Genomic DNA, 22,411 nt, shown 5'->3' on the forward strand with positions numbered 1-22,411 from the left:
TTGAGGTCCCTTCCAGTCCCATGATTCTATAGCAAATGAGATTCATTGTTGACAAATGTATGGTAATTTGAACTGCGTGTACACAATGCTGGGATCTAAATTTAACTGTGACCATTCGGGAAAAATCTAGATGTCACTGTGGACAGCTCAATGTGCAGCAGCTGATAAAAATTAATGCATAAGGATTGGTTTAGAAAATAATACTAAACACATCATAGTGGCTGTTATATAAATCTGTGGTAAGCCTTCACCTAGAATACGTTTCATTTATAGTACCCTATCTCAAATACAGCAGCAAAAGGAGGGGCCCAGAAAAGGATAGCAAAAATGAGTCATTGAGAGACTACTTTATGAATACTGGAATAGAAGGGACTATTCACAGGGGAGATAAATAACCGGGGAAATGGTAGCTCTACAAAATAACGAGTAGTATAAAGAAAGTAAATTGGGTGCTTCATTTACCTCTTCTCAGAATACAAGAACAATAGCCATGAACCAAACTCAAAGGCAATTTAAAATTGACAAAATTGTTTTTATACAGTCAGTAGTGGCAATTCACCGCCACAAAATATCATTCAGGCTAAGATATTAATAGATTTCAAAAAAGGGCAAGACCCATTTTGATGATGATAGTCAGTTAGGTTAGGGGTTTTATAAAGAGAACTAGCCCCTCCTGCTTCAGAGCATTAGCCAACCACTGACATGAGTTTTCTCATGAGCAGGTTATACTGTAATTGTCTACCAGCAGTGTATTTTGCACCTTCATCTGAACATCTGGTAATGGCCACTGTGGCCTTGTCAAGACTAGAAATTGGAAGTTGTTAGTTTAACATATGTTGAGACTCTAATGTGGAAAAGTCTTTTAATGGATTGGCTAACACCTGACAAGGCCTGTCAGACAGGGTATTTGACTGAGTGGACCACTGGTCTATCTGTCAATTTCTGTGTTAAGTTAGGGAGGAAGAGAAAACGGAGTGGCGCATGGTCTGATCAGGAATCACTGAGACAATAAACATGAAGCTCCATGATGCTGTTTCTGTGATCATTTTTTGGAGCAGAAGTGCTCTTTAAAATTATCCTTGGAACTTGTTTTACTCCTGCTTGTCTTCTGGCTAAGTACTGAAAGATTCCAGTTTGTTACATAGAATCATAGAATATCAGGGTTGGAAGGGACCTCAGGAGGCCATCTAGTCCAACCCCCTGCTCAAAGCAGTACCAATCCCCAGTTTTTACCCCAGATCCCTAAATGGCGCCCTCAAGGATTGAACTCAACCCTAGATTTAGCAGGCCAATGCTCAAACCACTGAGCTATCCCTCCCCCCACGTTTCTTGCATTAGAATTACTCTTGTTTTTAGGCAGGTAATGTACAGAAATGATAGCTATGGATGTATTAGTGGGTTAGGCTTTCAACTTTAGGAATGTGCAGCTTTCTTTGTTAATCTCATTAATTTGTGGTGTTGGACAAGTGGTGAAAGATTGCTCCTCAGCAGTGATCTGCAATTTGGATGTAGTATGGTACATACCACATTGACTGAGTGTGCTGTGTATCATAACAATGCTCATAAGCTTGTCGCAGGGTGGTATTTTTTAAAATGGGAGAACTTTTTCATAAGAGATCAATTCTTAGCTCTGAATATTTTTCCTGTTAATGTACTGCAAGTTTTTTTACCCTTAACCTAAAAATCTTTTTAGGTGCAAATTATTCTAATTCCAGGCTTACATTTCTCCTGTTTTTTTTCCTTTCAGGGCTGAGAAAACTGAAGTCCTCAGTGAAGATCTATTACAGGTACTGTAACTCGGTTAATGTGCTGCCTTTAAATGCTTTATTATAAAGAACTAAGCAAGCCTTTTGACTTCATAGAATGCTGCCTGTGGAAACAAATTACAAGGACAGAAGTTAGGTGGCTGTAGCTCTGTTTCCTCAGACTGGACGAGCTATGATATAGCTTAAGGAGAAGAGGAACTGTTAAGCCACATGAGACAAAAGGGGATTTGAAAGTTGAAGTACACTAAAAAGCAAGTGCTAGATTAGAAGCAAAGAAATAGTAGCTTTGTATTAAGTAAACTCATTTACGGTATAAAAATGATTCTTTACAAGAATATAATTCAGGTTTCAGAGTGATAGCCGTGTTAGTCTGTATCAGCAAAAAGAACGAGCAGTATTTATGGCAACTTAGAGACTAACAAATTTATTAGGGCATAAACTTTCGTGGGCTAAAACCCACTTCATTGGATGCATGTAGTGGAAAATACAGTAGGATTTTTATACACACACACACAACATGAAAAACTGGGTGTTGCAATACCAACTCTAATGAGACTCATCCGTTAAGGTGGGCTGCTATCAACAGGAGAAAAAAAAACTTTTGTAATTGCTTTTCTTGTTGACTCTCTCATGCTGTTTCTAGCTGGGAGAACATTACTGTTTGGAAGGCCTCTTCCTGTCCCCTTGTTCATCTATATTTCTTCCTGAAGGAGTTAATTTATATGGGTTTCAGAGAAGCTGCAATAAATGCCCACTCTGCTTGCAGAAATCCAAGGATTATTCCAAATAAGCCCATGTTCTGTTTTTCTTGCAGTTCACACTGTAAGTGCTGTCCTAACTGTCATGCTGATAGCACCTGTGATACTTTGAGTTGTGATGGAAATTTTTTTGTGCAAGTTTTTTTTAGTTGTACCATCTACTTAAACGTAGCATTTGTGCCTGAATTTTTAGGTACTATTTTTACAGAGACTACCAATGACTGGTATAATTGACAGATCAATGAAAGTTTTCTTTTCACTTTTATTCATTCATTTGCTAGCTCTTAATCAGTTTCTCCTGTATGTGTAGGTCTTTCGCACAGCAACTAGGGGAAGAAACCTTTTTTATGAACAATGTGATTGCTAAACCACACAGGTTGGCTGGGGAACATGGCTACAGTAATAGCCCAAACCAATTCAAACTTATTTACATAACTAGGTTTCAGGTTGACAGTATCTTTCTAATATGATTAAATTTCCAAAAGACTTGCCTTTGAGGCTGAAATTTTCCATGCTTGGTCTCTACAAAGAAGCTCCTTTTTTAAAATTTGAGAATCTCTTCAGCTGTTGAAGTTACAAGAGTGGGAAAATTAATTTCAATTTAAAAAAATTTAAATGGTGATGATAGAGGTGTATGTATAACTACCTCAGGTAATCTTGAAACAAGCTAAATTGACATAGTCCAGCTTTCTCCTGGACTAGAGGGTTTACTTTATGTTTGGATCAGAAATATCCAACAGTTTTTGGCAATATTAATGAGAAAATATCTGAAGTAAAGCTTAAAAAAATCTAGCTATATTAAGGACTTTAAATTATGCCGTGAGAGAGCTTGCAGGGATCATCTGTTGTCTTAGTTAGACAGAATATGAATGTGAAATAAAGACAAACTCTCCGTCACTTGTTGCCAACAATTTTTGCAAGCAGTTTTCCCAGGCTCAGTAACCAGACTGGTTACACCCAGATGGAAGAGTTTGCTCGTTCTTGGGGAAAACTCTTGTCTGACTAAACTTTGTTAGTGTTTGTAGAGTTTGTTAGTGATCATTTTATAAACAGGCTTTCTACTTTTTTTTATGTTAACTCATAAGTTTTGGCTTTGGTACATTTTGAAATAGTTGTTCTAATTTGCTCAGTGCAATATTATTCTTCAAATATGCCTTGATTAAATTTAGTGCCTTTCCAAATCAGGCAGGGACTACCCTTCAACCGTATTAGAAATGTTAATGTGTGTCCGTAGTGCGTTCTCCCTACAGTTAGCGCAATGTTGTCCAACCAATTCTCTCGAGGCAAGGTTGGAAGTATCTGTGTTTGAACCTTGAATGAAAAAATGCTACTTGCTAATCTACACTCTAGATATATAAGCCAAGTTACAGTCAGTGTTACCAGCAAAGATGAGTCTTTCAGTAGCTTCATTGACCTGGAGGAGGAATAGGAAGAACTACCAAGTCTGTTCCCCCTTTATATGTCGAGGACAGTCAGATCCACTTTTGTCAGCAACTGGACAGTAGTTACTGTAGCAAGCACTGTGACGACATCTTCAGTTCCGTAGTCTTCTGCGGAACAAAATACTGCTTCGTGCTTTTGTTTCCTGCTCTTTTTGTGATAGTGGTTTCTAATCATGCTGGAATTCTTAAGCAAAGATGTGATTAACTCAGCCAGTAAGATTTTTAGGTGGTCAGTTTATATTGAAGATTTAGTGACCATTAATAAAAATGTGGTAATATTCTTCAATAGGCACCCATGACTACTTATACCATTGCGATCTCGGAATCGTCTTAGAAGGTCAAGAAAGAAAGCAGTGGTATAATAAGCTTAATCTTAGGAGGCACAGCAAAAATGAAGCACTCAAGCACATAGCACGTAGCAGAAATATGAAAACCAACTATTGAAACCTGTTTTAGAGTAGCAGCCGTGTTAGTCTGTATCCACAAAAAGAACAGGAGTACTTGTGGCTCCAATGAGAAACTGCTGAGCTTGAATTGATATGCAAACTAGATACTATTAACTTGGGTTTGAATAGAGACTGGGAGTGGCTGGGTCATTACACATATTGAATCTATTTCCCCATGTTAAGTATCCTTACACCTTCTTGTCAACTGTCTAAATGGGCCAGCTTGATTATCACTGCAAAAGTGTTTTTTTCTCCTGCTGATAATAGCTCATCTTAATTAAATAGACTCTTACTCCACCTTTTCATGTTCTCTGTATGAATCTATCTTCTTACTATATGTTCCATTCTACGCGTCCGATGAAGTGGGCTGTAGCCCACAAAAACTTATGCTCAGATAAATTTGTTAGTTTCTAAGGTGCCGCAAGTCCTCCTGTTCTTTTTATTGAAACATGGCCGTCCAGGCCACTCAGTGTCCTCGGTGAGCACGATTCCTTTGTCTAAGACTGGAATCGTTTCCGGAGAGAATCAATTTTAATGGCAATATTCAGCAAATGGAAAGCAATGGTGTACATAATTTCAGTGCAGCATTTTACAGTGGCTGTTTACATCTTGGCTTATGAAAGTAAAAAGCCTCCTTTTATCAAGGTTACCACATAGCTAAACGTGAGTCTTTCAGGTCAGCAAGCTGGTTTCATTTTTTGTTTAAATGGCCATAGATGCCAAGCAAACAGTACATGAAAGCTTTCAACTACCTTGAAGAGGGGTTACGTGAAAGGAAATCCATTAATTGGAAAAAGCTTCATCGGGGCTTCGGGTGTAGGACAGTTCTCAAAATGGAAAAGAAGAGAAATAGCAGCAAGTTCATTCTGCATTCTTTGTAATTAAGAAAAATTTGAAGCTCAGTTTGCCATTTATGGGGAAGCCCACAGTTGATACGCTTTGTAATTTTACAACCAGTTGCTGTGTGCTTAAGGGTGTGATACCTGAGCAGAACAAATTTTAATCTTTCCTACACAGAGTTTAAGCTATATTTATGTTTAGACACAAAGTCAGAAAATGTATTGTCGTCCTGAAAATGTTAATTTTTCAGCACTCGTGGCATTTTTAGGTGCTTAACTGAAGGCGTGAATCTGTGCAGATTACTTCTGCAGATGGAACTGGTTATGCTTTTTTGATCTTTAAATAGAAACCATTCTGAAGGGCCTCCTTTTAATGTTGGTGAGTCATCAAAATGCAGAAAAACTGCATTCCTTTGACATTGTACATAGTTTTTATAGTGCCATAAGCAGTCCTTCTCCAACACACTCATATTTTGGGGACTATTCTTGATAAGGTCCTTTTACTTAGAAGAATCCTTTAACCATTTCCATTACTGGCTTTCAGTGACTCTTGAAGCAAAATAATCTTAAAATATACAAAGACATTTTAATATTTTAACTAGCGAGGACAAGGGTTCAAGTGCACTAAACTTAACTTAGGGGCATGATCTTGAAAAACATACCAGTATTTTTTCTTCATCACAAAAAACCCTCAGTACTTCTCTCTATCTCATCATCTTTTCCACCCATCCATGCCTACATCACCTTGTCCTCCATCTACTATTGCATAGAGCTTAGAATTTTCCTTCATACTTGATTGGCAAGCAGGTTTGCTCTCTGGTTAAGACCAATGATGAGGACTGGGGGACACTGGTCAAAGGCCACACTTAGACGGCAGCCACCTGGTTATCTTCCATCCCACCCAACACAGCTGTAGGGAAGGGAAAGGATTACTGAATTCTTACCAGGATATTATCCCTAAATAATGCTTGTGAACGTGCCTTTCATATCAAACTCCAAATAGTAGGTGTCAAAGTGGGAACCCCTTCTGGCTGCTATATGGGGAAACGGAATATTGTCTCTTCTTTCCATTCCATTCCCGAGTCTCTTGAATTCTGCAAGTCACAGCAAAATCAGGGAAAGTTTATGCCACCATTAATGGAAATCATTTAAGTCTCTTTCAAAATAAACTTGCTGTCAGGCTCTTACTGTTAAACTGAATTTTTTGTAAGCTGCAGAACTTGAGAAACATGCAAACATGAACTAAATGTGACATAGGAGGAAGATGATGTGCTGAGGCCAAGAAAATAACTTCTGGGTTTTGTTTTTTTCTTTTCCATGGCTAGATTGAGAGGCGTCTGGACACAGTGAGATCTGTTTGCCATATTTCACAGAAGCGGCTAATAGCATGTTTTCAGGGCCAGTATGGCACAGATGCTGATAAAAGACATGTAAGTACTGAGCGCTTCAGATTGTGCTCTGAGTCTGGTTTGTAAAGGCCTTCTATGTACGGATAAGCTGTTATGTCATAAGTCAGCTACCAGAACAAAACTCTCCAGAATCATCCCACATGTTGACATTTCCTATTGATTGGAATGCTTTGGTATAGTTCACAGACCAACTTCAGAAGTCACACTGCATGCAGAGTGCTATAATCCTGTCAGAGCACTTGCTCTGTCCCCTGGGTCTGGGTATGTATTTGACTTAGGATATGTTATTTGTATCCTCCCACCAGATTTTCAAACCTCGGTATAGACCTCAGGCAAAAGTTGTGATCTGGATACAGTAGGGCTGTCAATTAATCTCAGTTAACTCACGCGATTAACTAAAAGAAATTAATCATGTGGTCCCTGTTTGCCTGCAAAGAGTATCTTAAGGGAGAGAAACTAAATACGAAGTCTCATCTCTTCTACAGAAGAAGCTTCCTCTAACAGCTTTTGCTCAAAATATGCAAGAAGGATCTGTCCAGCTAAGCGATGACACTCTTTTGGGGTAAGTCTGGGTTTTTGTGGAGCTATGGTTTCTCGTTGTTTAGTTCTGCATGCAATAACTTCTGTAAAATGAGTCTATTAAAATGGTTGTACCTTTAGTTAATTTAAAGTAACAGCAGCTAATCCAGTTGATAAGTGCTGCAATTTAGGCAATCTGCAGGACAGTGCTGATAGTATTTAGCCCTAAAGTTGACATTTTATTCTGGACAAATGCACATTTGCAGGGTTTTTTTCTATAGGATCATAGAAATTTAGGGCTAGAAGGGACCTCAGGAGGTCATCTAGCCCAGCCCCCTGCGCTGTGGCAGGACCAAATAAACCTAGACCATCCCCAATGGGTGTTTGTTAAACTTGTTTTTAAAAACCTCCAATAGAGGTTCCTCATGCTCCTTTGAAGCCTATTCAAGAGCTTAACCACCTTTCTGGTTTAGAAAGGTTTTTCCTAATATCTAACCTAAGTTTCCATTGCTGCAGATTAAGCCTGTTACTACCTGTCCTACCTTCAGTGGACATGGAGAACAATTGATCACCCTCCTCTTCATAACAGCCCTTAATATATTTGAAGTCTATTATCCCAGTTGTCTTTTCTCTGGACTTAAGAATGCCCAGTTATTACCCTTTCCTCAGAGGTCAGGTGTTATAAACCTTTTAGCATTTTTGTTGCTCTATTCTGAACTCTCTCCAATTTGTCCACATATTTCCTAAAGTGTGGTGCCCAGAAGTGGGTACAGTATTCCAGCTGAGGCCTCACCAGTGCGGAGTAGAGTGAGACATTTACCTCCCATGTCTTACAACACTCCTGTTAATATACCCCAGAATAATAGCCTTTCTTGCAACTGCCCTCACATGATTCATATTCAATTTGTGATCCTCTGTAACCCCCAGATCCTCTTCAGCTGTATGACCATCTAAGCAATTATTCCCCATTTTGTAGTTGTCATTTGATTGTTTTCTTTCCTAAGCAAAGAACTTTGCACTTGTCCTTACCGCGTTTCATCTTGTTGGATTCAGACCCATTCTCCAATTTGTCAAGATCATTTTGAATTCTAATCCTGTCCTCCAAAGTGCTTGCAACCCCTCCCAGCTTGGTGTCATCTGCAGATTTTATAAGCTTATTCTCCATTCTGTTATCCAAGTCATTAAGGAAAATATTGGGTCCGGTGCTATTCAAGATTGACCCCTGTGGGATCCCATTAGATACGCCCTCCCAGTTTGCCAGCAAATCATCGATTCTGCATCTTTTTTTTTAAGCTGTTGGTGTGTAATAACTTGAGTAAACGACACAATGCTGCTTTCCTGTCCTTTCCTTTTAACAGGAAGATGCTTGACACTTGTGGTGATGCAGAGAATAAACTGGCAGCGGAGCTCTCTCACCATGAGGTACAGATTGAAAAAGAAATTTTAGACCCACTAAGCCAACTAACAGAGGTAAGTCACTTCACGCTCCAGGAAAGACTTGCGGCATTATATTTTCTGAGCGAAATCATAACTGTGCATGTGGCAAACTTTACTTCGGTTCAAAAAGCAAGTGACTATTTTATTTGTATTTTAATGCAGGCTTGTGTTTTAAGTTTTACAGATTTCAGTTACACTTAGCTACATGACACAATTCTGAAGTAAATGTAAACATTAGATGTCTGTGGTTTCAGGCGGAAATCCCCAATATTCAGAAGCAGAGGAAACAGCTTGCAAAGTTGGTTTTGGACTGGGATTCTGCAAGAGCTAGGTGAGAAGTGATTTCAAATACCATACAGTTTGCATAGTACAAACTGATTTCTTAGTAATATCTCCTCCATGCCTAACCTTCCTTTGGTATTTGCTTCTGCTGTGCTGAAATGTGCATGTTAACATTTACGGGGGGAGAAACATCAGTTAAGTTTAAGACCTTAAATGGTACAAAAAAGAACACATGGCTTTCTGATCTGAATATGGATCAAATTTAGATTTCTCATATTGTCTGCCACCAATTTAGGTAGGAAAACTGTTCACGTTGAAGTGAATACAAGACTGCATCTTTAGTCTATTCCACTTAGCTCAATAATTTAAAGAGACAGAGTTCAGCATCTGTCAAAACCTTATGCACCACAGTGTTGGGAAGGGTTCCTTTGCGCAGTGGGGATTATACTGTTTTAGTTTTTATTTAATCAGGGTGCTACGAGAACTTTTTAAAAATCCTTTCAATGTTGTGTACTTCCCACCATCTGCTTGTGAACACCAGGCTAAGGGTGAGGCATTGTCATTGTGTTGGCCATAGGATTTTAATTGTCACCATATTGGAGTGCTTTTATACCATTGTCAGTTGAACCCTCTCATGAGACACTGCCCAAATTTACATTTCAGACCTCTCTACATCCTGGCTTACTGAACCTGTCATCATGGATAAACGCCGTCTTTATTAAGGCAATGTGGCCTGCTAATATTAAGTCATGCTCATTTTTATCTGAGCTGCCTGGGGTTTTTGCTAGGGCTGGTAGTCTCTGCAGACTCCACATCCACCTTGGAGATGAGTGCCTGCAGGATCCCTGCTAGGATATAGTGGCACATTAGAGTCGCTTGGCCACCCTGTGTCTCCTCTACAAGACAGTAGACATGTTTCACACTAATGGCCCAGAAAGGGGGGTTAAATTGTACTGGGACCTGGTTTTGAAACTATCTTCTGGAGTAGTGAATAGTTGTCTGCTCACCAGAGGCAAGCAGTTAAGAAGAGGGGACCTTAAAGACATTGACTTTGTAAGTAGTATATTAAACGCTAACTATAATCTCCACTGAATAACTAGTTTCTCTTACACAGATATAGCCAAGCCTGCAAGACTTCAGGAACTAATTTTCAAATGCATCCATCAAAAATAGATTCCCTTAAGGAAGAGATGGATGAGGCTGGAAATAAAGTAGAACAATGCAAGGTAAGGCTGGCTCTATGAATCCTCTCCTAGGATATATCTGCCACTAAGGGATGACTTTGTACACCTCATTGTGGTACCAGTTGTAATTGCTGCCATCTTCACGAACTTTAATGTGTTAAGTGTTGTTATAAAACAATATGCAGTTAATAAGGGTTGTTGGGGCTAATAAGCAATGCAGAGATGGATTCACATTTCTCAATTAGCTGTTTGTTCCTTTTTCCTGGGCTATCTTACTGCTCTCCAGAAGGTCAAACATTGTGTTGTCCATCCCACAAGTAAAAATGTTGTGCCAAACCTTGCACTGTTCTCTCCATGAAGTGAATTTGGTCTCTCTGGTTCATTCGTTTCTTGGTCTCTGATGCTATGCACAAGGGAGACAATTGTGAACATCTGTCTATTAGGCCTGGACTGAGATGTTTGGATACTCTAAACCAACAAAGAGCCATTAGGTGTTAACTAGAAGGATGGATTTCAAGACAATGACCTGGAGATTATGCTCCCAGTTTCCTCATACACAATCCCTCAGCTGTCCAAACTCCATGCTGGAGATTCTTCTTTGGGCTTTATTATTCCCTTCTTTGCCTGTCTTTGGTTTTGTTACTCAGTTAAAAAGTAATCAAGAAGTTTGCATCTCACTACTGTGGAATTTGGGCAGGAAAGTCTTTGGGAAGTAATGAGTTTATAACGAAATTCATAGGTATTTCTGCCATGTACTACTCTAATATCCAAGCACAAATGATTGTTATATTTAGTGGGCAACTTGACTTGCTGTAGTAAATAAAAACAGAAAGTTAAGTAAAATCCAAAAATGCTTGGAAGAAAAAACCAAGGTGCCATATGAACAGCTCTATTTACTGACAGCATCATCCCTTGAAGCAAGTATTGTTGTTACCTAAATGATGTACTTTGATAGTAATCCAGTTTAATAGTGCAGACCTTTGTTTTGCCCTGAGTAGCTGGGTGGAAGTGTGGATTTTTGGAACGGCGTTCCTAAAACAGCCTTTTCTCTGTTGGCCCTCCCACAGGTAAAGCACATCACTGGTGATGCTGAACCATTGGGCTGCAACTGCCAGTACTGTTTATCCCATTAGTCCACTTGATAGCCTGCCACCTGATCAGTGTGCCATGGGCAAGTGGCTTGCTAAATTTCAGATCTTCTTGAGATTCAGCATTTTGGGCTTAGTGGGGGAAAATTATGTAATATAAATCATAGATATGTAGAACTGGGAGGGATCTTGATAGGTCATCTAATGCAAACCTCTGCACTGAGGCAGGATTGTGTCTTATCTAGACCGTCCCTGGCAAGTATTTGTGTAACCTGTTCTTAAAAACATCCAATGACAGATTCCACAACTTCCCTAGGTAATTTGTTCCAGTGCTTAACTACCCTTAGAGTTAGGAAGTTTTTCCTAATGACTAACCTAAATCTCCCTTGCTGCAATTTAAGCCCTTAACTTCTTGTCCTGTCCTCAGTGGTTAAAGAGAACAGTTTATCACCATCCCTTTATAACAGCCTTTTTTGTACTTGAAGATTTCTCTTCTCTCTCCTCTCTCTCCCCCCCCTTAAAAAAATTACAAGGTATGCTTTTCTTTCCTCAAAGGATCAGCTTGCTGCAGATATGTATAACTTTGTGTCCAAAGAAGGGGAATATGCCAGATACTTTGTCACGGTGCGTGTTCTCTTGTTTGTTTATATTCAGTTATGGTGTTTGTTATATGCAAAAAAACCGTCACATTTCATTTCATGTGTTAAACCTTCTAGTGTTTGTATGTGTTCATCAGAAGCTAACAATATTTTTGTTTTGTTTTTTTAAAATATGGGTTCTGTTCTCAGTTATTAGAAGCACAAGCAGATTACCATAGAAAAGCATTAGCAGTCTTAGAAAAGGCCCTCCCTGAAATTCAAGCCCATCAAGGTAAAGTAACTTGTGCTCTGGCTGACGCTTCTCCTTGCCTCTGCCACCTCTGCCCTATATTCTCCTTCTTTATCTTGACTCTTTTGCATGCAGACCCTTTCTAATAAGGACGTCCTCTTTTTTAACCACGTTGCGTTCCCCAACATACTTCCATCTTTTGCCGCTGTGCTCTCTGGAGCTCCTCCAGTCCTGTATTAACACACTAACGTAACATTAAGGGTCTGTCTGAAACCTGAGAGAGAAAGGGGAAGACTTGTTTTTAGTTTGCACTGGGGGGTGTTCCCTATCTTACCTGGACATAGTGTGACTTTTCATTAACCCCTTCCTGGCACCTATGCGCCAAAGAGAACTTTCCAAGAGAGAAGCTAGGATCCTGATTTCTCTACTAGTATTGTCGGATTCAGACCCCTCCCTAAATGTTTTTCCCTGCCTTTTCAGCATGGGACGAGGCACTTGCTGGTTTGAACTAAAGTAAATGGTGAATTCTCTGTAACTGTGTCTTTAAATCCAGTTTTGAGGACTTCAGTAACTCATCCAGAGGTTGCAGCCCTGCTACAGGAGGGTGTGGATATGGTTTTCTGGCCTGCAATGTGCGAGAGGTTAGACTAGATGATCATGATGGTCCCTTCTGGCCTTAAGTCTGAGTCTAAACTTTGTGGGGGATGTTTTTCCCCTGGAAAACGCCCCTCCCCCCTTCTCTGTGCATATTATATTGCAACTACATCCTGGCCTCTGAACCCTGTGGCTAATTCTAAGTGTCAGAGACTGCAGAGCTAGCCTACATCTAAATGAGGCAGCTACATTTGTTCTATCAGGCTATGCATTAGTCAACTCGAGTTTAGGGTTACTCTAACGTTGTCCTAAATATCACCCTTACCAGCGTGGTGCCCACTATTGTCATTGAAGTCACTAGTGCCAAAGGGTTTAGCTTGAGCAAAGTCTGAGACACCACTATATCATGATCGGTATCGAATGTGCTGAGACTTTGGCAGAGCATACCAAGCTGTGGACCAAGTGGAAATTCTTAAGTTTTCTAAAGCAAGGAAACTTTGATATATGATTTTGCTGGAAGTGAGAGACACAATCTGCATTTGATAGACCTAATGGAAGATGCTATTAACAGGCTAGTGCAAACTAATAAGTATCTTTATGTGGTGCGATGATGGAACGCTGTGGACAATTGAGGTCTGTTCTGTATTTAAGGGAACTAGATCTGACTGCACTGGCTTGCTTCCTTGCATATTCATTAACCAGTTTGTTCAACACTTGAAAGACTAAGTCCTGCATAAGTGCTAAGTATTATATGGCCTGCTAAACCCAGGGTTGTAAGTTCAATCCTTGAGGGGGCCATTTAGGGATCTGGCGCAAAAATAAAAATTTAGGAGCGTGGTTGAAGCACTGGAATGTGTTACCTAGGGAGGTGGTGGAATCTCCTTCCTTTTTAGGGGGGAGGGATAGCTCAGTGGCTTGAGCATTGGCCTGCTAAACCCAGGGTTGTAAGTTCAGTCCTTGAGGGGGGCCATTTAGGGATCTGGCGCAAAAATAAAAATTTAGGAGCGTGGTTGAAGCACTGGAATGTGTTACCTAGGGAGGTGGTGGAATCTCCTTCCTTTTTAGGGGGGAGGGATAGCTCAGTGGCTTGAGCATTGGCCTGCTAAACCCAGGGTTGTAAGTTCAGTCCTTGAGGGGGGCCATTTAGGGATCTGGGGCAAAAATAAGGGATGGTACTTGGGCCTGCTGTGAAGTCAGGGGTCTGGACTCGATGACCTTTCAAGGTCCCTTCCAATTCTGTGAGATAGGTATATCTCCATATTATATAGCAGTCTGTATCGCTTCAAAAGGATGCCTGGAGCAGACTTGGGTTCTTTTCCTGCCTCTGCTCTAAGTTATTGTGACTCTGAATGACGCGTAAGCTCTCTGCACCTCAGTCTTGCCACTGTTTGTAAAAATTGGGATAATGATGGCTTGCTTGCCTTTTGTAAAGCCTTTTGCGATGGGTGGATGAAAAGGGCTAAATAAAATGCCAGGTAGTGGTGGTACAGCTCTTTGTATTGCATATATGCGTTATGGAAACTAAATTCTTCGAAGAGACCACAGTGTATCTGCACTAGAATCTTTCAAACCTGGTATACTCAGCTCTTTCATTTTTTCTTTCTGAAAGAAATAATGCATGATAGAGACTGACAGCCTGTCAATGCTTTATATGCATTTTTTCCATGACAACAGCAGAGAAGTGTGGCTAAAAAGAGAAATAATTTGTTATAGGGCGCAAGGCAAGTTGGTCTCTTATGGGGAAAACATTTTGTGTCAAACTTTAAAAAAAACAACCCAAGGCTTGCAGCCATGAGGAAAATTTTAAAGTGAGCTTGAATGCCTTTTTTGGAAAAGGGAGGGTAGGCTTGATATTAGAACAATGACAGATCCTTTAATATGGGGTTCTAATGGAGACATGGGGCTACTAATTATATGTGTCTAAATAACTGTCCTTTTACCGCAGTAGTAGGCTTTGTGTTTGGCTTAGCTGTTAACACACAATGTCAGCTGCAGGTAAAACCATACTACAAACAGCTCAGACCAACCAATTCGAATTTATTCTGAGCAAAATTCTTTATCTACAAGAGGATTGCAAATCTACACTTTGGGGTCTCCGAGAATCATGTGGTTTTAAATTGATTAAGTTCATTCTGAATGTTCCCACTAATGTGTGGTGGGGACATAATGTCTTCCACTTATACAAAGGAATAATTATTTGATACGCTATCCAAGAGAGATGGATCATTGTTTTTTACAGTCTTGGTAACACCTGCGGGCTCATCATTTTTCTTTTTACTTGTAAATTTAAGGGGCTTTACAAATCAAGGCTCAAACTTGCAGTATTTTTTTAAAATTCTTATTACCATACTGGAGACTCTTCTCTAAACTTCTCTGGGGCATAATTCAATTTTATTGGATATCTTGCTCAGTGTTTTTCTGCTCTTTAACTAGACAAATGGACAGAAAAGCCAGCCTTTGGAACGCCACTGGAAGAGCATCTCAAACGCAGTGGTCGTGAAATTGCACTCCCAATTGAAGCCTGTGTAATGATGCTCTTGGAAACGGGAATGAAAGAGGAGGTAGGAACTTCTACTTTAGTGCGCAGTGGCCTTTTACGCATGTAAAAGTCTCAACTCAAAAGAAAAAAAATGGACACAGTAGAGCCCAGTAAAACTATTAGGTGGGGGAAGAGCAGCTATACCTATCAGTCTGCGCGCTAAGGTGTATAATCGCTTATGGCATTTTGTCCAGTGGTATGATATAGGCCTTCCAAGATTACATTTTTCAATTACATCCAGGAATCAGATGCAACGTAACTTAAATGTAAAACAGCAGAGAAATAGGAAAGAGAAGAAATTAAAGCATGGTTATCCCTTAGTAGTTCTTCGAGTGATGGCCCCTGTTTGTATTTCTGTCATGGGTGCCCACACACTGGAGCTGGAAGGTTTCGTAGCAGTGTCCATTGACCTGCACACGTACCATGCATCTCCTTGTGCTCCCAGTCAAGTTTGATAGGCTGTGTATGCCTCCAAGGCAGACAAACCCTTCACCCCCTTGTTGTCCACAGTGCCTTAGCCACCTACCTCCAGAGGACCCGTGTCTTTCGGGCATCCCCAAAGCTAGCTGTAGCAATTGCAGACCAATCCAAAGGCCAAGCGCACTTGCCAGCGGATCTCAAAATGGATCTCTGGGTGCATCTGGATGTGCTACGTGCTTTGACGTACAACCATCAGATACGATTATAGCACGTTCTATGCGAGCGCAACCTACCACGTTGGCATACCTAGCAGATGTTCCTGGAAGGACATCGGTTGAGCAGCAACATGGCAATCCAGTCACACCTTCACCTCCTACTATGCTATCCCCCAAGCAGTGGCTGTGGGCCGCGCTGTATTAGACTGCATTTTCTTCTGCATCCTTGCACCCACCTCCACGCTGATTACTGCTCACGATTGGAATATATATAGGGACCACCACTTGAAGATGACGTTACTTATCTGTAACTGGAGGCTCTTCAAGATGTGAGATCCCTATTGGTATTCCAGTACTCGCCCTCCCTCCCATCTGCTGCAGACTGGCATACTTAGCGGTAAGGGGGTCACTGGAGAGCTGTTGACCCGCTCGGCTGGGAGCACGAGGAGATGCACATGTGTATCAACAGACACTGCTATGAAAACCTCCCAGCTCCAACACCTGGCACGCAGGTGCACGTATGATTGGAATACCAATAGGGACCCCACAGCTCGAAGAGCCTCCAGTTACAGGTAACTCTCCTCTTTTTAGTGCAACAAGAGCTGACTCAGTCAGGGCACAGTTTAAAAAAAAAAAAAAAGTATAGAACTTGTCACTGCTGTGAAAATGGAGCCTGGGTCATAGTACTGCAAGTGTGAAAGATGAGACCAGCTGTTGTTCAAGTGAATTTGACACTTTAATTCTCATCATGTAGGGCTTATTCCGAATTGCTGCTGGAGCCTCCAAATTAAAGAAGCTGAAAGCTGCATTGGACTGTTCTACTTCCCAGCTCGATGAATTTTATTCAGACCCCCATGCTGTTGCAGGTATTTTCAGTATTCTGAATCAGACCCTTCATAAATTACTTCATGCAGTGAAGGTTTAACTTTTTCATGTTTAACCTGGCAGACACATTACAGTATTTTAAGATATTAGATATGATCTGCAAATGAAAATAAAATGAACCTTCCACCCTAACTGCATAGCCTTAGAGATCAAGCGATGGGTGCGCGTGCCTTGAAAGTTTTGCATGTTTATTTCTGTAAGGCCAGAGCAGTGTTCAAAATTCAGGTGGTGATGTTCATATGAGTGTCATATTTCTCATGACAGGGCTATTAAAATGATCAAGAGATACTAAGGCATGTGCAGTTGTAACTGTAACTCTTACCTGGTAGCACCATCTTGAGGCTTTATAGTGTGTACTCTTGTCGGCTAGATTAGCAAATGATCCCTGTAGTGTCCAGTGGCAGGCCCCATTCCGTTAAGTGCTGTACAAATCTATTAAGGGAAAAGTCTGAAGTGTGGTCAGTCTGAGGCCTGATCCTGCGCTGACTTCAGTGGGGCTTCACTGAGGTGCAAGGATTGAAGCCAAGATTGTTTCAAACAAAATCTGAAACGAGTCTGTGTGATCTACTGGCTAAGAATGTCTCCCTACTTGCAGGTGCCCTGAAGTCTTATTTACGAGAGTTGCCTGAACCTTTAATGACCTACAGTCTGTATGAAGAATGGACACAAGCTGCAAAGTAGGAGCACTTAAAATCTAGATATGCAAAGAAATATGTGTGCTGACTTATGCTACTAAATGAGGAAAAATGAATTTATGGAAAAGTTCATAAGTTTACACAATTGTTCCAATTGTCTTTCAACTCCAGCTAGTAAATATTTGTGTGCTGAATTAATCTTCAAACTTTTGTGCATTAGTGTCCTGAGGTTTTTTTAAAAGCATTAAAATATACTTCAGTAAAACAGCTTACGTTACATTTGAGTATTAAACTACTTCAGGCTCTCAGTTACACACCGTGAGAGAGGCAATGCCCTTTGCACATATTACAAGCAGAGCTAATGAGGGGATTCAGAGCAGTTATTAGATGAGTGAATGCAGAGGCAAGAGGATAATACATAGGTGGAAGCCTATAGACTCTGCTTTTCAATTGCTGGTAGCCGAAGGAATTTTGTTTGCTGATCTAAAAGTTCTCTTCCCCACAGCATACAGGACCAGGACAAGAAGCTGCAAGAACTATGGAAAATTTGTAAAAGATTGCCAAAGCCTAACCTGGCTAATTTCAGGTACATTAAGAACAATTGCTACAGTTTTTAGCGCTACAGGTTCAGTGCTAAAAAGTCTAACCTGTTTCAAGGCTAGGATTGATGATATGCGTTTTGATCTGGTTTGTATTTATCTATTTAAGTTCCATTAGGATTGTAAAGGGACGTTTGTTTTATCGAGGCACAAAGTGCCTTCGTGTCACTGTTGATGGTTCCATTCACTTTTATCAGTCCCTTGAAGTGGGGTCATGTAGACTTGTTCCCTACTCTCTCACGCCCCCCGGGACTGACCATGGAACAGGAGTGTAGCTCTTGTAGCTTTACTCTAGTGGTGCCAACACTCATCACGCAAGGTTGCTCAGCTTCTCACATGGTATTCCTTTCCCTTGAGAACTTCCCAGGCTCAGCCGCTGCACCTGGCTTCTTGTTAAGCAGCTTAGCCCTCTTGCTTGTTTCACCTTTGGAGTGAAACACAGGGAAAACAAGGTTTCTAACTTGGAGTAGTCTTAAGTGCATGATAGGAAAATGTTTACTGTAATATGGTATTCTTTAGGGTTTATTTAATGTGCTTTCCTAGTGCATGATCATTCTAACCTCACTACTCTAGTTTTTGCTGTAAATATATTAGTTTTTGAAGGCATGCTAGTTCTTCCATGCTTAAGATGGAAGATATTTCCCAACTATTAGTCACTTTCTCAGTAAGCTCAGTTTTCATTGATTAATGGGAAGAAAATTAGGAGCAAACTACTAAGCATGACATTTTAGTCCCATTTTTACCAGTCACCCTTAGGAGTTTCTGGAAGCTTGACTTGAAACGTTTAATCTCTGTGTGATTCCAGTTAGCCGCATCCCCTCCAATGAGAGACAGCAATTATCAGTCATGTGCTAGAGAGCATTGTGTGTAGTGAGCTGTTGCCACCGTAACTGCCTAATGACTTGATTCATTCTTTGCAGGTATCTAATCAAATTCCTAGCAACACTTGCACAGAACAGTGACATTAACAAAATGACACCCAGCAACGTTGCAATAGTGTTAGGCCCCAACTTGCTATGGGCAAAGACTGAAGGGTAAGTTGGTTTTTAAATACTACTACTAATTGTATCTTCAGTAAAGCATAGAAATATAACTGTAAGTGCTTAACCAAGATCTGAAAAGGGTTTAAACAAGTTGTTGAGAAATGAATTGTAAAGGGTGGGATTTCAGGAGCATGTCTGCTTCTTTCTCCAGCAAACATTATGAAATTGCACACAGACCAGTGGCGTAAAGGCTGTGTAGTTTTCAGAATTTTTACATTCCATGCACTTCGTGGAAGTCTAGAATATTCTGGAAAAACCCTGGGCTTGATTTTTATGTGGCAGTAATTAAGTGTATAGTGGCACTCGTTTAATTCACAGCTTTCGGCATGCAAAATGAAAAAAACCAACAGGGTTTTTAACTTGGAAAGATGTCAAGTATCAGAGGGGTCGCCGTGTTAGTCTGGATCAGTAAAAGAGGCAGAGAGTCCTGTGGCACCTTATAACTAACAGACGTACTGGAGCATACGCTTTCGTGGGTGAACACCCACTTCGTCGGATACAACCCATGACGTGGGTATTTACCCACGAAAGCTCATGCTCCAATACATCTGTTAGTCTATAAGGTGCCACAGGACTCTTTGCCAACTTTGAAAGAGTTGTCTGTATCCAAGATCACAATCTTCTGAATTTTGTCCACAGATCTCTCGCTGAAATGGCAGCGGCAACTTCCGTCCATGTGGTAGCAATCATCGAGCCAATAATTCAGCATGCAGACTGGTTCTTCCCTGAAGGTAAAGACTTGCAGTAATGGGAGGAATTCTGTCAATACTAGTTCCATGGTATTCCTACACTGTTAAATAATTAGGAATATAAAATGTTGGTGCACTGCTTCTGGGTACATACACGTCTTAATCTGTCTTCATCCAGATGTGGAGTTTAATGTGTCTGGAGCATTTGTTGCTTTACCTGCCACCAATTCCAATCACTCCTCACAACTTGGGAGTGAGTATGAGTCGGGGACACTGGAGCGGAAGAGGCCTGTCAGCATGGCCGTAATGGAAGGCGATTTGCTGAAGAAGGAAGGGTATGTTTAGCTCCTGGAACTTTTTTCCAGCCATTAGCCCTCACTCAAACTCCCAACCACTGAGGAGGTTGTAATTTGAAATGTTTCGTAGCTCATCTTAAAATAAAATTTAAAACTTGTGGTCAGAAGGGGAAATACTCCTAGATAACCCGTCAGTGATTTATTTCCCCTCATATTATTGCAGCCTGAGGAAGGGTCAAAGGTAACGTACTGGCATTTACTTCAAGTTATGCTCTATGCATGATAAAAGCCAAGCAGATAATTACTGTTTCTGTTTACAATATTCCCAACTCCTAGATTTTAGGTCTCAAAATAATCCATTAAAAATAAAAGTACGTTTGATAGTATCTATTGCTTTAACTTCTGAATGTTCCAAGGCTTCTGTTTAAAACCACAGGCTGAAGTGGTGTTATCTGATGCCTTCATGATAAAAGACTTCTGATTTGATGATGGTACAGTATACCATGGCAGATGTGCTGTATTTACCCCCATACAATAACATGTAGTACATTTGTTATCAGTTTTTCATATCCGTATTTAAGGGATGTGCTGTTCTAACTCCTTATGCAAATGTTAAATTGTTACTTTGGTTTTAACTATGGTTAGACACATGCAAATTATTTTATTTATTGCAACTGTATACTAGATTTCCCTACTCCTGTCATGTGGTGAACAGTATTGACAGAGGGGAAAAAGAGAATCCATTCAAGGTTCATTCTTTCTTGTTTTAGTGGATTTTAACCACGTCAAATTAAACATTTCTAGAACATGCTGTGTTAACCTTTTTAAATGACCTATATTGGAATGACAAAGTTTATCCATAGTTAAATAAAGTAGTTTCCTTCCTTTTTTCATGCTTTTAACCATGCAAATGTATATAAACCTTTCTTTAGTAAATAAATGTTTATCTTGAAGTCTATATGGTGACTTGAAGATACCATGTTAAAAAGTTTGCGAAATACCTAATGCACAAAGTCTGAAGATATCCTGGTGTCTAAGGAAATTTCCTTATTTACTGGTGTGGTAAAATTACTCAGCATTCAGATCTTACTTGTCTTCAATTTGTAATTGAATAGCCCATCCCACTGATGTTTAGTTTACCCTTCGGTGTGAATGTCAAGTTGTGTTGCATGTCTTAACAAAAGTGGTGTTATATGGAGAAAGGTGAAGCTTTCCTTGTTGCTTTTTTGCATGCTAAGCAACGGGTTCCTGTCTGAGTTATAACATGCAATATTGCTCTTTGGCTTTATTTATCTGGAGTTGGCCTGCATGGTGTGTGTTCACTCTCTCTTCTCTCTAGCTTTGGTGTCAAGGTTGTGGACTTCCAAGTGAATCCTCGGAGATGTGGCACTATAAATAGAAAGCACACATCCCCAGCTTTCCAGCCACCACTTCCACCTACTGAGGCTGGCATGCTGGCTCAGCCTGTAGCAGAGCAGCATTCACAGGGTTCTGTGGCTGAAACCAGCCCAGTAAGTGCAACTTTTGCTCCCTTTGCTGGCACAGCAGAACATTTACAAAGTCAAGGAAATGAGGATGTCAGGTAAGAAGTCTGGTTTCTGTTGGCAGTGGCTTTAACAGGCTGCTTCAGCAACAAACTGGTCTCTGGCAGTATAAGTTACTCAACAGGGTACTACCATCCAACTTGAATATACCTGCCCTTTTTATAAAGTGCTTTGAGGTATATGGATAAAAAGAACCATACAAGAGATGATTATGGAACTTTCTCTTTTTAATTTGAAGTTAATTACTATAAAATCTGTTTTACACATGAGAATTTTCAAGAATTCTCCATCAGTATACTCTGCTGCCCTCTATTGATCTCTTCAAGTCATACTCCTGGAAGTATCTTCAAAACTCGGGCTCAGTTTATTGCTGAAAGCATAAGAAACTCTGGCAATACTAGAAGCCTGTGAGGCTTGTCTTGGTCATTTCTGTTAAGTGATGTAGATTCATGTCTTGTTTGCTTTTCGTTAGTAAGTGTGTTAGCTAGCAAAGAACAGACGTAATCTTAACCTTAACCAGCAAGTCAGAAGTCAATTTATCACTCTTTGGCATCAGTTTCTTTAGCACAATGGTATATTAGATTTTCACCACTTGACTGCTATTGAAATTCTATGCAATCATTTACTTTTTTTGCTAGTCACTGTATATTTTGATCTGGAGATTAATTATAATAGATTTGCCCATTCCTTATCACCCTCTAGGGTTATGTAACACTTTGCTTTTAGGTATTCTCCTGGTTTGTCCAAGTGAGAGCTGGTAAACCATTTTTAAGTGAAGTTTGGAGAGGACTAGTCTTTTAGGCAACCTCCCACAAAGTAAAACAGTCTACAGGTGCCATTGCTGGATTGGTTCAGATCAGTAACTTTGTTGCACTTTACTTAACTTTTGTTCCCAAGTGACATTCTTGCAGATCTGATCATAATGGATCAATGCCCAAGATCTCTAACTCTGAA

General features: G+C 40.3%; 1 protein-coding gene across 4 annotated transcripts in view; it reads left to right on the forward strand.

The window, feature by feature from the left end:
- The window catches only part of ARHGAP17 (Rho GTPase activating protein 17), a 73,587-nt gene that overhangs the window by 37,813 nt on the left and 13,363 nt on the right, over nucleotides 1–22,411 (forward strand). For 3 of the 4 annotated variants that reach the window (XM_073361653.2, XM_073361654.2, XM_073361655.2), the window contains exons 2-17: nucleotides 1,748–1,787; nucleotides 6,577–6,681; nucleotides 7,146–7,222; nucleotides 8,538–8,649; nucleotides 8,871–8,947; nucleotides 10,013–10,124; nucleotides 11,726–11,794; nucleotides 11,959–12,040; nucleotides 15,026–15,153; nucleotides 16,521–16,632; nucleotides 17,247–17,328; nucleotides 17,792–17,872; nucleotides 18,806–18,919; nucleotides 19,568–19,659; nucleotides 19,796–19,952; nucleotides 21,253–21,495. In XM_073361653.2, the coding sequence (XP_073217754.1) occupies nucleotides 1,748–1,787; nucleotides 6,577–6,681; nucleotides 7,146–7,222; nucleotides 8,538–8,649; nucleotides 8,871–8,947; nucleotides 10,013–10,124; nucleotides 11,726–11,794; nucleotides 11,959–12,040; nucleotides 15,026–15,153; nucleotides 16,521–16,632; nucleotides 17,247–17,328; nucleotides 17,792–17,872; nucleotides 18,806–18,919; nucleotides 19,568–19,659; nucleotides 19,796–19,952; nucleotides 21,253–21,495 (1,683 nt within the window). The remainder of the gene's footprint in view (nucleotides 1–1,747; nucleotides 1,788–6,576; nucleotides 6,682–7,145; nucleotides 7,223–8,537; nucleotides 8,650–8,870; nucleotides 8,948–10,012; nucleotides 10,125–11,725; nucleotides 11,795–11,958; nucleotides 12,041–15,025; nucleotides 15,154–16,520; nucleotides 16,633–17,246; nucleotides 17,329–17,791; nucleotides 17,873–18,805; nucleotides 18,920–19,567; nucleotides 19,660–19,795; nucleotides 19,953–21,252; nucleotides 21,496–22,411) is intronic. The other variant, XM_073361656.2, reaches the window with a different exon arrangement.

Source organism: Lepidochelys kempii, chromosome 10 (genome assembly GCF_965140285.1).
Source record: "Lepidochelys kempii isolate rLepKem1 chromosome 10, rLepKem1.hap1, whole genome shotgun sequence".
NCBI classification, from domain to species: domain Eukaryota; kingdom Metazoa; phylum Chordata; order Testudines; family Cheloniidae; genus Lepidochelys; species Lepidochelys kempii.